This window comes from Eurytemora carolleeae, unplaced genomic scaffold (assembly GCF_000591075.1).
Source record: "Eurytemora carolleeae unplaced genomic scaffold, Eaff_2.0 scaffold65, whole genome shotgun sequence".
NCBI lineage: Eukaryota > Metazoa > Arthropoda > Copepoda > Calanoida > Temoridae > Eurytemora > Eurytemora carolleeae.
The window spans coordinates 405,963-419,654 of NW_019396032.1; the positions used below are offsets into that span (position 1 = coordinate 405,963).

General features: G+C 31.9%; 2 protein-coding genes across 2 annotated transcripts; both read left to right on the top strand.

Moving 5' to 3' along the window:
- Window positions 1-1,070: 1,070 nt before the first annotated feature.
- LOC111697019 (uncharacterized) lies at window positions 1,071-11,662 on the top strand. The gene is made up of 5 exons (XM_023466879.1): window positions 1,071-1,159; window positions 7,771-7,840; window positions 8,512-8,621; window positions 9,093-9,262; window positions 11,470-11,662. Exons 2-5 carry the CDS (start codon window positions 7,775-7,777, stop codon window positions 11,622-11,624), a joined length of 501 nt encoding a protein of 166 aa, XP_023322647.1. The 5' UTR covers window positions 1,071-1,159; window positions 7,771-7,774; the 3' UTR covers window positions 11,625-11,662.
- Window positions 11,663-11,670: 8 nt separating this feature from the next.
- On the top strand, window positions 11,671-13,663 carry LOC111697022 (uncharacterized). The gene is made up of 3 exons (XM_023466891.1): window positions 11,671-11,769; window positions 12,409-12,566; window positions 13,261-13,663. The coding sequence occupies exons 1-3, from the start codon at window positions 11,717-11,719 to the stop codon at window positions 13,356-13,358; spliced, it is 309 nt and encodes a 102-aa protein (XP_023322659.1). The 5' UTR covers window positions 11,671-11,716; the 3' UTR covers window positions 13,359-13,663.
- Window positions 13,664-13,692: the final 29 nt, after the last annotated feature.

Genomic DNA, 13,692 nt, shown 5'->3' on the forward strand with positions numbered 1-13,692 from the left:
GAGCTGAAGCCAGGGGTTGGGGATAGAAAGAGTTAGTGACTCATAATACAACCATAGTTCAGCTGCAGTTCTCTAGTATACAGACATATACACAGAGCTAGTTCTCCAGTATACAGACATATACACAGAGCTAGTTCTCTAGTATACAAATATATACACAGAACTAGGTCTCTAGTATACAGATATATACACAGAGCTAGGTCTCTAGTATACAGACATATACACAGAGCTAGTTCTCTAGTATACAGACATATACACAGAGCTAGTTCTCCAGTATACAGACATATACACAGAGCTAGTTCTCTAGTACACAGACATATGCACAGAGCTAGGTCTCTAGTATACAGATATATACACAGAGCTAGGTCTCTAGTATACAGACATATACACAGAGCTAGGTCTCTAGTATATAGACATATACACAGATCTAGTTCTCACCATAGTTATCATTGATACCCGGAATTAAATCAGTGAATTTTACCAAGTTGATTAAATGTGAAAGCACTCCTCACCCTGGACTCCTAGCAATCTCATTTTTTTCTTTTGAAAATGAAACACACGAATCAAAAATTGTGTCTTTTCTTGAATCCAACATATTTAATTAACCCCCCCAACCTGGCTAAAATCCTGTAAACTCCTCTGATAAATATACTTTTTGATATTCAAAACATTTTTGTCATATTTCTTTTATGTCACAGACTTGAAATTTAAAAAGTCATGAAATTCTATATTTTTTTTCAATAAAAACTTTTGTTATGATATTTGTTCTGTGCGGAGAGAAATACAAACAAAATTTAGTTCAAAAAGATTTAATCTCATGCAAACATATCTCCTGGGAATGTTGTGACCTAAATCTTAAAATGCAAACATTTCACAACTTTGCAAAACTATTTTTGATCCTTAAAAAAAAATTTATATTTTAAAAATGATCCTAAAAACTAAAAACCGGGTATGAAGTATGGTTGGACCGAGTGGGTGTAATTCCCTGAAATATTCAGACATTGAAAGGAACTAGAAAGAAAAAGGGTGTGTGGAGAAGGAGTGTTTAAAGAAAACAAATTTAGTTGAATATAATCTGAGGAAAGCTCTTCAAATCGTAAACAAGTCCTCTCTCTACAGAACACAGATTAGAATAGAAGGGATATAAGACTATTCCTCGGTATGAATTCTTTTATTCCCTTTTAGCCTGAAAAGGAGTTCAAAGTGTACAATTCATGTAACTGTTCACAAATTATACTCAGTGCATCACAAGAATACAGCATAATCCCTGGACATATATCGTTACAATTTATTCTTTATATAAAGTTTATGCTGAAATGAACTCGGGTATGTAAAGTAAAGCTTTTGCTGAAATGAACTCGGGAATGCATGACAGGTTGTCAGATGAATTGATTAAATAATTTTCAAGAAATTTGTTTTCTATAAAAAGATGTTCCAGAGCCCAAAAGATGTTCCAGAGTCCAAAAGGTTGTATAGCACCAATGTGTGAAGTACACCTGCAGTATGGAAACAGAACAATAAAATGGCTTTACACTTTTAGAGTCTTAATTCCACTCTATACTTATCTATTTTCTTTGCCTCTCTCTCTCTGCCAGACTCTGATCTCAGTGTAAATATAGAGGGAGCACAGTGTGTTCAGAACTAGGTTAATGTGCACTTTAATCAAATTATATATCTGCTTAAAGCGACTATCCACTAAATAGATTATTAAGTACAATAGGTGGCAACAGAGAAATGGACCAATTAAAAACGACGTCACAAGTGTCAAATATAACAAGAAAAACAGCATTTTCTTCCCTTACTTGACATGTTTTCCAATATTAAAGGAAAAAGTGTAAAAATAGAAAATAAAACACACAAAATTCCACTACTTTCACTGTAAGATAAGCACTTTATTATCACTTTTATTAATAATTTAGTCGTACACATACAACTGTTGACACTTGTGACGTAAGAATACAGCTGTACAGAGAGTGTACAAATTCTAGGTTGCCATCTATTGTACTTAATAATCTGTTTGCTATCGACTAAATTTCAATTGACGCTCACATAATCCAGACTGGACAAACACCAGGCTCGAATATATTTAGAAGACGACATTCTATAAGTCCAGTGAAGCCAAGAGGGTACATATTTGTAAATTAAGATACATTAGTACCCCTTGCAAAACAAATTTGTGTCATTTTACAACGTAAATGTTTACAAAATTCTGTTTAGTTTACTTATACCATCAGTATAGATGTACTATGTATATTTAACATGCAATTAGTTTCTTGTTATTCTTTGTGACTAATATATATAATAGGCTTTTAGGGCGCTTCGCGCCCATCTTCTATTTTAATTGTGAACCTTTTTTTTTTGTACATTGTAAAACAAAACAAAAAAAGTTCGCGGATTTAAACAAAAAGTTTCGTGGATTTTCAAAATTTTAAAAAATTTAATGAAAATCGAATTTTGATGGAGGCAAATTTTTTTAATTTTGTTCATTCATAAACATTCCCTAGGGCCATGTGAGATCCCACACAAAAGTTGGGTCCAATCGGTTCAACCATATTGACAGTTATTGGATATAAACAGTAAGATTAAATTATTGTTTTTTATTTATTAGAATCAATAAAATCTATAATTTATGTTGTTTCCATGATGATTGGTAAGGAAATTGTGATATTGAAAATCTCCAGTACAACAAAAACTACTTAATGTGNTAATTAATTAATTAATTAATTAATTAGCAATGGGCCAAAATCTATTGAAAAAAATGTTTGGCATTTATTTAATTTGTTTTTATTTTAAAAAAATATATTTTTAACAGACAACTCAATTTTAAAATATCAAACATGTTTAAACTATTTCTTAAAAAAAAGTATTGCCATTTGCTTACTTGCTTAACCTGTATGATAATTATTTGCTTTCTATAAATAATATTTCTATTTTTTTTTTTAGAAAATAACAATATGGAATGGAACACAGTGGTATCCAGAAAACAGTGAAATGATTGTTACCTTCATCTCTCTTTTAATGACGAAATTTCACAAAGGTTGCAATTGTTAAAACTGACAAATTCTCAGCTAAAATTCTAGTCCATATGATATTTCCCATGTTTTCTAGTTACCACTGTATGAGCACATGATTAACACTTTACAACTGATATTTAATGAATCGATCTAAATGTGAAGAAATTCTATAAATCTATTTATTTCATTTTCTCTTTCAATAAACTGTCTAGATGTCTATATATACAAAATATATGTTCAATTTGTTTATTTGTTTTTTTTTCTCATTCTTTATTTTAAAGTGACATTCGTAAACACAGTTGACAGACTACAGGTGGAGTGGGTGGGGCGGGACTCTAAAAGCTTGTCTGTCTGTCTTTTAAAGTTTATGTTTAATAAACGTCAAAACGAGTGAACTGATCGTGCCCAATTTTTTTGTGGGTTTTAATATGACCCAAGGGAAGGTTTATGGATGTTCAAAAATTAAATATTTGCCTTAAAATTTGTTTTTATTGATTTAAGAAAATGTATAATCAAAGATTGGCACGAAGTGCCCTGGAAGCCAATAGTTTTATATAGTCTCAAAATGTTTAAATACACTTTTTGAGAAATCATTTAAGGAATACGGCTTAGATTAAAATATTCATAGTTCTCAGTGTAGCAAAAACCGCGTAAACATGGTAAGCTTGCAGTACGTTGTACATTATTAATGATTTAATGTTGTAAACAGACATAACGACATTATTCATTGAAACTGCGTTTTAATTGAATACTTAACATGAATAGCTTAAATAATGCGACATACTTAAATTAAGATATAAAACATGTATGGAGATAGCTTAACTGTGTTATATCTATTCTCTCTAATCTTATAAATATGCACCTTAAACTTTTACTGAAGATCATACCTTGAGTATTGGTATTGATTGCTAGTGTCTGTATTGACAATGATAGCTAACAAGATCGCGCCCTGTGTTGTGGCGTTGATTAGTCATGGGATTGTAGCCGTGTGGAGCGTGTCCTGGTTGAGACATTGATCAAATGATTGCAGTGTCTTCATTGACATTGATAGCTAACGAGATCGCACCCTGTGTAGTGGCATTGATTAGTCAAGGGATTGTAGCCGTGTAGATTGTGTCCCTGTGTGACATTCAGAACATTGGATCATCCCTATCATTTGGAATCGATATATATTATATATAGCTGGTTGATAACTACGCTTGTGTCCAGATATGGCATTTAGAGCATGGAATTCTGTCCTGGTAGAACACTGTATTAGTAGCTGGATTTTGATAGCTACGCTTGTGTCCCTGTGTGGCATTTAAAGACTTGGATTCAGTCCTGATTAAGTTTTATAGCAGACGAATTGTACCTGGATAGATACGTCTGGAGAACTTGTTATGGAGTAGGTGTTTACTACATAAGTTTCTTTCATCTTCTTTTATATGGTAAAAAGTTACGCAGTGAAATATTTTTGTGGCGTAAAAATTCTAGCTATGAACAAATTTTCTATTATAAATTTTATTCTGCAAATTCTTAAAAATTATTTTCAAACATCTCTTACGTCTTTTTATTCCTGCACAAATAAATTCTTTTATTACAGAGTTTTAAACGAAACAAACTATGAGAAACTATTTCAATCGAAAAGTCATCAAAAAAAGCGCAACGTATAGCACAACAAAAGAGAAAGATAAAAAATCCACATTTAATTGGGAAATGGGATTGAAAGTAAAGGACCACTGACTATAAATCAGATGCTGGGATAGATTTAAGTCTTGAGTCTACATCCCGAAGTCATAACTCTAGCGTTCAAAGTAATACCAGACTTATCTTTTTAACTGTTATTTTTTTAAGTAGTATGTGTTAATGCTATAGTAGGACTTTGTGACCTTGTACTAATACCTTCAGTTTTGATTTCACACACAATTACGCACGGTTACATTTAAAAAAATGTTTTTCTTCTTCTTATGAGCTCTACAATGCAGAGAGGATAAATGATTGAAAATTTCAATCTAACGTTACAAATTCCGTACAGTCGTCTCTGAAGTCTCAAATATTTCCTTTTCTTATACATTACATACTTACAAATGTGCTTCATATTGCGTCTAATATCAACTTTTTTATTCCCCCCCCCATTTCCTCTACCCAGATTCAAGACGTAATTTATTGATTACGCATTCAATTTTATCTTGGTTTCTGTCGGTTCTTGTTAAATGACGCATATTAAAGGATTGAAGAGCTCTGACGGCAACTAAGGCGCAGGTTGACCGTAAACTATAGGGTTTGCACACGACACATATCTTGATGTTTAGTCAGGGGCCTCGTATCTATCTATCTACCCCCCTCCCCACCCCACCCCTCCTTTCTTCCCGATTAGATATTCTTTTTGAATACACGTTTGATAACAGTCAAGGTGCGAAGGCTCCAGGGGAAGGGTACAAAGGATGAGACTTCAGAGACGAATGTACTGTCTGTTTTCTGTAAACTAGTTTCTTTCTTTTCCTAATATTAATCGAAGTCATAAAAATGACTGTATTCAAAGCTTAATTTATCCTATGGATCGTAATATATAAGAGTTTCAAGAGTTTTTGCCAGTCAAATCCTTTTTTGGTAATTTCCTAGAGAACGATTTTTGAATCNTAAAACTACATTATTTCCGCTAGGTGTCTCTGCCACGTATAATCGTCGAGAGCAGAGACACCTGGCGGCCAACTATTTCGGCGTTTTAAGAGCATTGTATACAAAACAAATAAAAATATTATACAATATTAACTATATACGAATGCGTTGAAAAATAATCGATGACTACAGATTGTGAGGGTGGTCCAAAAATCGTTCTCTAGGACGGACCCATTTTGTTAGTAAACATAAGAAAGAGTATCAGCGCAATTGGAATTTTATATAATACATTTCAATAACCTTTCTAATCCTTATATCTTAGCAACCTAAAGTTGTAAACCGTTGTAATGTTTCAAACTAAGACTATATTTGATCTAACAGAATGTATGGTTTGAAATATAAAAGGTCGACAACATCAGAAGCTATAGAGATATATATAGGTATTAGAAAATTAGAGTTTGTGGCATAAACTCAATTCCTTTTATAAATAGTATGTACATATTTTAGATCAAAATGAGTGTAACATTCCACACAGAAACCCTGAGAACTCCCTCTGGTATTCTCAAGTTTATCGAATTGGTAAGTTTTTTTTATTTTGAAATCGAAATTCATCAAGAACGTATAATTAAGTGGGCTATCTATCTTTCTAACCTGAATTAAATAAATAACAAAATTTGAATACTGTTTAATGTATTATTTCATTGACATTTATTTTATTTTCATTTATCTTTGCAAACTGACGTCTTTGACCTTTGAAATATCAAACTAAAAAAAACTGCTTGGTCAAGTAGATGGAAATTAGTTTGAGATTTAAAAGGTGTACATCATCAGGTTGCCAAGATATAACATATAAACATATAAAAAATGGGTCCAAAAAGACACTTTCTAGAATTGAAAGGTAAATTGGATTCATCTTGTGCCCCCCCCCCCCCATATACTCCAGTCTTCAATATTGATGCAGTTTTGTTTTATAACTTTTATCAAAGATATTATATTTATCACCCTTAATAAATCAATAATGTTCTATCTTGATATAAATATTTCATTTAATCATTTAATTTTTTCTCGTGGATTTTCAAAATTTCCTGAAAATCAACATTTTTTTGAGAGAAATTTTCGTAATTTTAGTTGCATAAGTTTGGGCTCGATTTGTTTCAGCCATTTTAACGTTTATTGGATACGAACACCCTGACAGACAGACAAGCATAGTATATAAATATAGATTTTATTAAATATCCTGACTATCCACACCTCTCAGTGTACAAGTATGAAGTATGTTAAACAAACCTTGAGTCAAGACATTAAACAAATATATTTTGTTTATTTACAGAACTCATTCTTCTTCTACCTTTTTAATCTTCATTTTTAAAAATTTTTCAAAAGAAAAATAAATATTAGGAGGCAAATTAAAAAAAAATCCAATAAAAAAAAGATTTTGAAACAAAAAAAATACAAATTTTCTTTAGCCTATGTTACCCCTAGAGTACCCATGGGTTCCCTCAAAAAATCTAAGCCCATTTGGTTCATCCGCGCGTTTGGCCACCTAAGCTGACATGTATATGAGCAAAGAGCTTTCTTATATAGATGACACGATAGTTTTTAGTTTTTACAGTCAAGATTCCTTTTATAAGAATAACTGATAAAATTAGGAGGAATATGATTATAAAAAATCATTATAATAATAAATGATTATAATAATAATATAAGTCATTTTGCTGCAATTGAAAATGATAAATGTTTAACCTGCATTATAGTTTCAGTAGAAGTAAATATTTACATTTACTGATAGCGCCGATAGAAGAATTCATTACTCTAATTGGATAATGAGTTAGATAGAAATATAGAAATTACCGCCATACTATTTCTATTGGTTCAGAATAGATAACAAACACATGACTGAACCCTGATTGGATGAGGGCTAATGGACTCATCATACAGGAGTGGTACTGGGAATCACGCTTCTTGACTTTTTCTTTGAAGTCTGCTCAAGGAATAGATTAGCTGTCTCTTGAAAAGTCGGTTAAAATACCTGGGACCAAATTTAATTAACTGGATAGGTCGTTAAACTACTACACTACAGCCGGTTCAAATCCTGAATCACAGATTCAAATTATCATTAATCTTTAAATTTGAATTGTTGATTGAGGATTTACTTCAGGAAAATGGGAATCACTTGGACAACCAGCGTTTTCAGGACTCCACCTGGACTCCTCAAAATAGCAGAGTTTGTAAGTTTTATTAATTTTTTTTTACAAATTGGCATTTCAAGAGAACTGAGCTCTTGCAATATGATCTAACAGAATTCATAGTTTGAAATATTAAAGGTCTACAACATCGGATTGAAAAGATTAGGAATAATAAAATTATAATTTGTGGCAAAAACCTTTTCCCTTTTAAAATTTTTTAAAGAAGTTCTTGTTAAATCAATTCTAAAAAATTAAGCAAAATAATTTAAACTTTATGGATCAGTCATAGCTGGACACTTTTGAATGACTTATGATATTAGCCTTTGACCTGAAAACTTTTGAATTTAAGAGTTAAATTCATTAGACTTGTACTGATCTCGGCACATGGTCAAACCTTAGAACATTTTACCAATAGTAGAGATCTATACAATCTCTGGGAAAATGAGATAGAATTGAATACGATGTCAAATGAAATTATGAATTAAAAATAAATTCTTTATGATTTGCTTTAAAGGTGGCATTCCAAAATCAAAACAGTCTCAAAATCCTGAAAAAAAGACAAAGCACAGGATATTTCTAATTAAGTTAGAATTATAGATTTACAATAACTTGGTTTACAATTCTCTTTTTTGTAAAATTAATTATCTATTAAAGAGATTTTTTCTATAAATTTGTGAAACATCCCTTTAAAACTAAAACCTTTTTATTCCTAGATTTTGGTGATGATAGTTTTGTTCATCACTAGGTTCGGACACAGAGGTTACGCAATGATGATGTTCGGGGGAGTTGACGCAAACTTCTTGGGAAACGGAACAGTCGTTGCGTAAGTAGGGATGGGCAACTGTCAGATAATTGTTATATTTGGGGATGGGCAACTGTCAGATAATTTTTATATGTAGGAATGTGCAACTTTCAGACAATTTTTTATGTAGGGATGGGCAAATGTGATATAATTGTGGTTTATTGGGATGTGCAACTAAAAGATAATTTTTATATGTAGGGATGTGCAACTGGAAGATAATTTTTATATGTAGGGATGGGCAACTGTCAGATAATTTTTTAATGTAGGGATGGGCAACTGTTAGAGTCATATGATTTTTAATTGCAAGGAAAAGAACTATAGGGACCAGCCAAATTAGATTTTTTATTATGAGCAATTGTCGAATAATTTTGATTTGTATAAATGAATGAATTGTCAATGTAGGGATGGACAAATGTCAGATAGTTTTGAAATATAGAGATGCGCAATTAGCAGATGATTTTGATATTAGAGAAAGAGAAATATTTGTTGCAGATACGCCATCATAGTTCCCGCAGTTTTACTCTCCTACATGGTCGGAGCCAACCTGTCCATCCTGGAGCTGTTCATCAACCTGGTCGGAGGGATCCTCTACCTCGCCATCGGTTCAGTGGCTATACAAACCTACTCCAGATATGGATACGATAACAGGATGGGAAGCAGGGGTATGCATTAATTACGTAATAAATACAGAAAATCCGCGATACTTTTACATACAGTCATAATCAGAAAGACACGGAATTAATTGAAAGTTAATCAGGTGATTTGACATATATATCTCTGGCAATTTTAAATGCTCAAAAAAGGCAGATCACATTTTGGAAAGGGCAGGAATAGGTTTATGTTGTGCTTATCGTTTCATCAATCATATTTGTAAAATTAGATTGTAAGTCCTCTGATTAATTGTACATTAATTCCGGGTCTTTCTGATTAGCAATTAGCACAGTTGTTGTGTTTTTATAATGCAATATTCAATTGCCTCAAATAAAAACCTTAAAATAAATGTTTGTAAAAATAAAGTAAATTCCTATTAAATTATGATTTCTTTTAGATCATGAATATAAGGATTTTTGTTAATAAAAAAATTATCTGAATGATAATAATACTAATCAGTTCACAATCTAATCACGAATGCACCCTGAAATCCTGAATGCATCCCGAAATCCTGAATGCATCCCGAAATCATGAATGCATCCTAAAATCATGAATGTGCATCCTGAAATCATGAATGTGCATCCTGAAATCATGAATGTGCATCCTGAAATCATGAATAAATCCTGAAATCATGAATGCATCCTGAAATTATGAATACATCCCGAAATCATGAAGGCATCCTGAAATCATGGATACATCCCGAAATCATGAATGCATCCTGAAATCCTGAATGCATCCTGAAATCATGAATGCATCCTGAAATCATGAATGTGCATCCTGAAATGATGAATTTGCATCCTGAAATGATGAATGTGCAAACTGAAATCATGAATATGCATCCTGAAATCATAAATGTGCATCCTGAAATCATTAATGCATCCTGAAATCATGAATGTGCATCCTGAAATCATTAATGCATCCTGAAATCATGAATGTGCATCCTGGAATCATGAATGCATCCTGAAATCATGAATTCATCCTGAAATCATGAATGCATCCTGAAATTATGAATACATCCTGAAATCATGAATGTGCATCCTGAAATCATGAATGCATCCTGAAATTATAAATACATCCTGAAATCATGAATGCATTCCGAAATCATGAATGCATCCTGAAATTTTGTGGAAAAAATTCCTTTCATCAATTAAAGAATTATTAAATATTTGATCAACATGTTCTGAACCCAAATTTTTTAAAATTTTAATTTTAAAAATGTTTTCTGCCTTGGAAAAGAAAACTACAATATATTGTAGAAATCTTGTCCATAGTTTGCACAATGTTCATCTTCACATTTAAAATTCTGAACAATCCCTTTGAAGGGATTGCAGTCGACTACAACAATTGAGTCATTGCCACAAACTCAAATTTTTTAATCTCTTTATCTTTTAAACCAGAGCTGGGAATTTTAGAATGGTGAATATCGAGATCAATGCTTGATCCTCTATTTTTTTTTTATCTTGGGACTAACCTAATCTTGTACTTGTATCCTGAAAAATGTTTAAAATTCAACCTATCAGATTGGTGCATCAGAATCCGGAAAATTTGAAATTTTGCGCGCCATTTAATAAGAGTTCTTTCATTTAGTTAAGAGACGGTCGAGGGACTCTCTAATTTTGAGCTGGTTTTGGATTTTTCTCTACTAAATATAAAAAGAGTGGATTAAGCATGGACATTAAGAGTGTCCACATTGGATAATCGGATTAAACAGTCGGGATTCTAAAGTTTCCACCTGATGGTGTAAACCTTAGATATTTCAAACATAGATTATTTGATTTAACACAACTAATAGTTTTGAATATCTAAGGTCTATACCACATTGGGTTTCACAAATATAGGAAAATGGAAAATCAGAGTTTGTGACAAAAAATCAATTCCTTTTTTTCAATTTGACCCTTAGCTGAAAAGTGGGTATGCCCAATCATAACCTTCGTTTTAGTAAAAATGATGAAGATATTTTTTATTTTCTATCTGAATAATGATAATTTCCCGATGTAACTTCTTTCTATAAATGACTAGCGGATTAATCTGCAACACACACATGGAGGGAAATCACAAGCATGATGGAAAAACGACGATAGTTTGTTCACGTACAGTCCGTACAGTGCTACTCAACAAGAGGTTTTAAGAGTTAACGGTACAGTTGTGAATTGGGCATCTAACTCTTTAATCGAGGGTTAATTCAAATAACGTCAACTGTCACTTTATTTTATTTCAGACACAATCGGCATTGCTCTCGGATCTCTAGCGATCATCACTGGGATTCTTTTCATCATTGATTTTCTTTTTGCTTTCAAAAATACGTTCACCTTTCAGAATTCAAGGTTTTCCCTCTTTACCTACGTACAGACACAAACACGTGTTGTAGTTTAAACTTCATCAAAAGTACAAAATTAGCAATTAATTAATTAAACCTGGTTGTTCTCTTTATTGCTCGGACCGGAAACTCCAATAGTTTCGGAGTAATGGCGTTCGGAACAGTGGACGATAACTTCCTGGGAACAGGCGTAGTTGTAGGGTAAGTTCTTTTTATTTATCTGTTAATTGATTAATTTCTAATTATGATATTTAGAAAAAGGACAAATTTATGCAAAATTACAAGTATGACTTTGTAACCTCTCTTTTTTATTTTAAGCCCATGTATGAGAGAAGCAAAGCAACTGAGTCTTTGTCGCAAACTCAGATTTATAACCTCCTCTATCTTTGCAACCTAATGGTGTGCACCTTTAATATTTAAAAATTAGACTTTATAAAATATCAAAGGTCTACAACATGAGAAATATGGATAAGAAATTTGAGTTTGTGGCAAATACTCAGTTCATTTATGCTAAATTACGACTTTGTGACCTCATAGCTTCTTTTGTTTTGATTATACGCCCAAATTATGAGAAAAAGCACAGTTATTAGGTTACTTTGCCGAAAACTCAAATTTTTTAATCTCTAAATATCTTTCCAACCAGATGCTCGTAAGCCTTTACTTTCATTTGACATTGCCCAAACAGTAAAACTAAACTTTTCAAAAAATGATTTAAAACTTCATTGTTTTTTGAAAAAAAATTACTTTTTGTGACGAAAAATTAAAAATTTTGTTGCATTATATTATGTAAAAACAACCTACCTGCACTGAATTAAAACTGTAGGAAATATATTTTTCTAGGTTTGCTATCATAGTTCCTGCTTGTCTGCTCTCCTATATACTCGGAGCCAATATATCTCTCCTGGAGATATTCATCAACCTAGTCGGAGGTGTGCTGTATGTTGCTGTAGGAGCTGTTACAATTCAAACCTACACCTACAGTGGATACTCAGACCATGGTAAAATTAAAATTACTCATTTTTTAAAAATGGGTTATTTTATAAGACCCCCCCCCCCCTCGAAATTGCTACTTGTATGTGTCCATGGCCTAAATAAAAATAAATTTTAACATGTATTAAAAACTCATGTAATGCAGAATTACTGGTATAAGTTTGCGACCTTGAATTTACGCCAAGAATAATCCCTATATCTTTGCAACTCGATGTCGTAGACCTGATATTTAAAACTATGAATTCTGTCAGATCAATTATTTTAAGTTTTAAATATCAAAGGTTTGCACCATCAGCTGTTGCAAAGACATAGGGATTAGGAAATATGTGGAAAATATATTCCTTTATTGGATTGCGTAGGATTTCAAAACTTAATCTTTAAATAAACAGGGCANCCCACCCCCTTCAAAGATTTCAAACTGAAATGCACTCTATTATGCCGAGTCCATTAGCCATTGATTCAATCAGGGTTCAGTCATGTGTTTGTTGTCTATTCTGAACCAATAGAAATAGTATGGAGGTAAAATTTATCTTTCTTTTTATCTCATTATCCAGTTATGAGTTATGAATCCTTATATCGGCGCAATAACATTAATTGGAAACTATAGTAAATGAATTAACCCTCAAGTTAAATGTGATAATTTTCTTTTCAAAATTCTATTTTTATTCAGTTAATTAGTGAATTTACATTTATTTTATTTAGATTCGACCGGAATAGCACTAGGAGCCCTGGCTATCGTTACCGGATGTATTTTTCTCGTGGATTTCCTGTTTGTTGTGAAAGATACAAAATTCACCTAGAACAAACCTCTGCTGCATGCTGTATGTAAATACCAAAGATTTGGATTTAACAATAACATAAGTTGATCCACAAACTCTTTCATGAGATATAATAAAAAGTTTATAGATTATATTTCTACCAGAAAAATGTCATCTGATTTAGAAATACAATCATTCTGATATTCATAAGAAAATTCCAAAATTTTACTTCGATATTATATTTTTGATAAAGAGGAAAAGATTGTTATATTTGTACAAAGTTACAATGTAGTTTTACATTTTTATTATTAAAGTTAAATAAATATAAAAATAAATATTACAAAACAGTTTTTTTTACGATTTTTAAAATTTATCT

Coding starts and splice junctions, on each gene's coding strand:
- LOC111697019 (XM_023466879.1), top strand. CDS start 7,775: ATGGGAATCACTTGGACAACCAGCGTTTTCAGGACTCCACCTGGACTC. Junction 7,841..8,511: donor TCCTCAAAATAGCAGAGTTT/GTAAGTTTTATT, acceptor TTTTATTCCTAG/ATTTTGGTGATGATAGTTTT. Junction 8,622..9,092: donor GGAAACGGAACAGTCGTTGC/GTAAGTAGGGAT, acceptor TATTTGTTGCAG/ATACGCCATCATAGTTCCCG.
- LOC111697022 (XM_023466891.1), top strand. CDS start 11,717: ATGGCGTTCGGAACAGTGGACGATAACTTCCTGGGAACAGGCGTAGTT. Junction 11,770..12,408: donor GGAACAGGCGTAGTTGTAGG/GTAAGTTCTTTT, acceptor ATATTTTTCTAG/GTTTGCTATCATAGTTCCTG. Junction 12,567..13,260: donor CAGTGGATACTCAGACCATG/GTAAAATTAAAA, acceptor TATTTTATTTAG/ATTCGACCGGAATAGCACTA.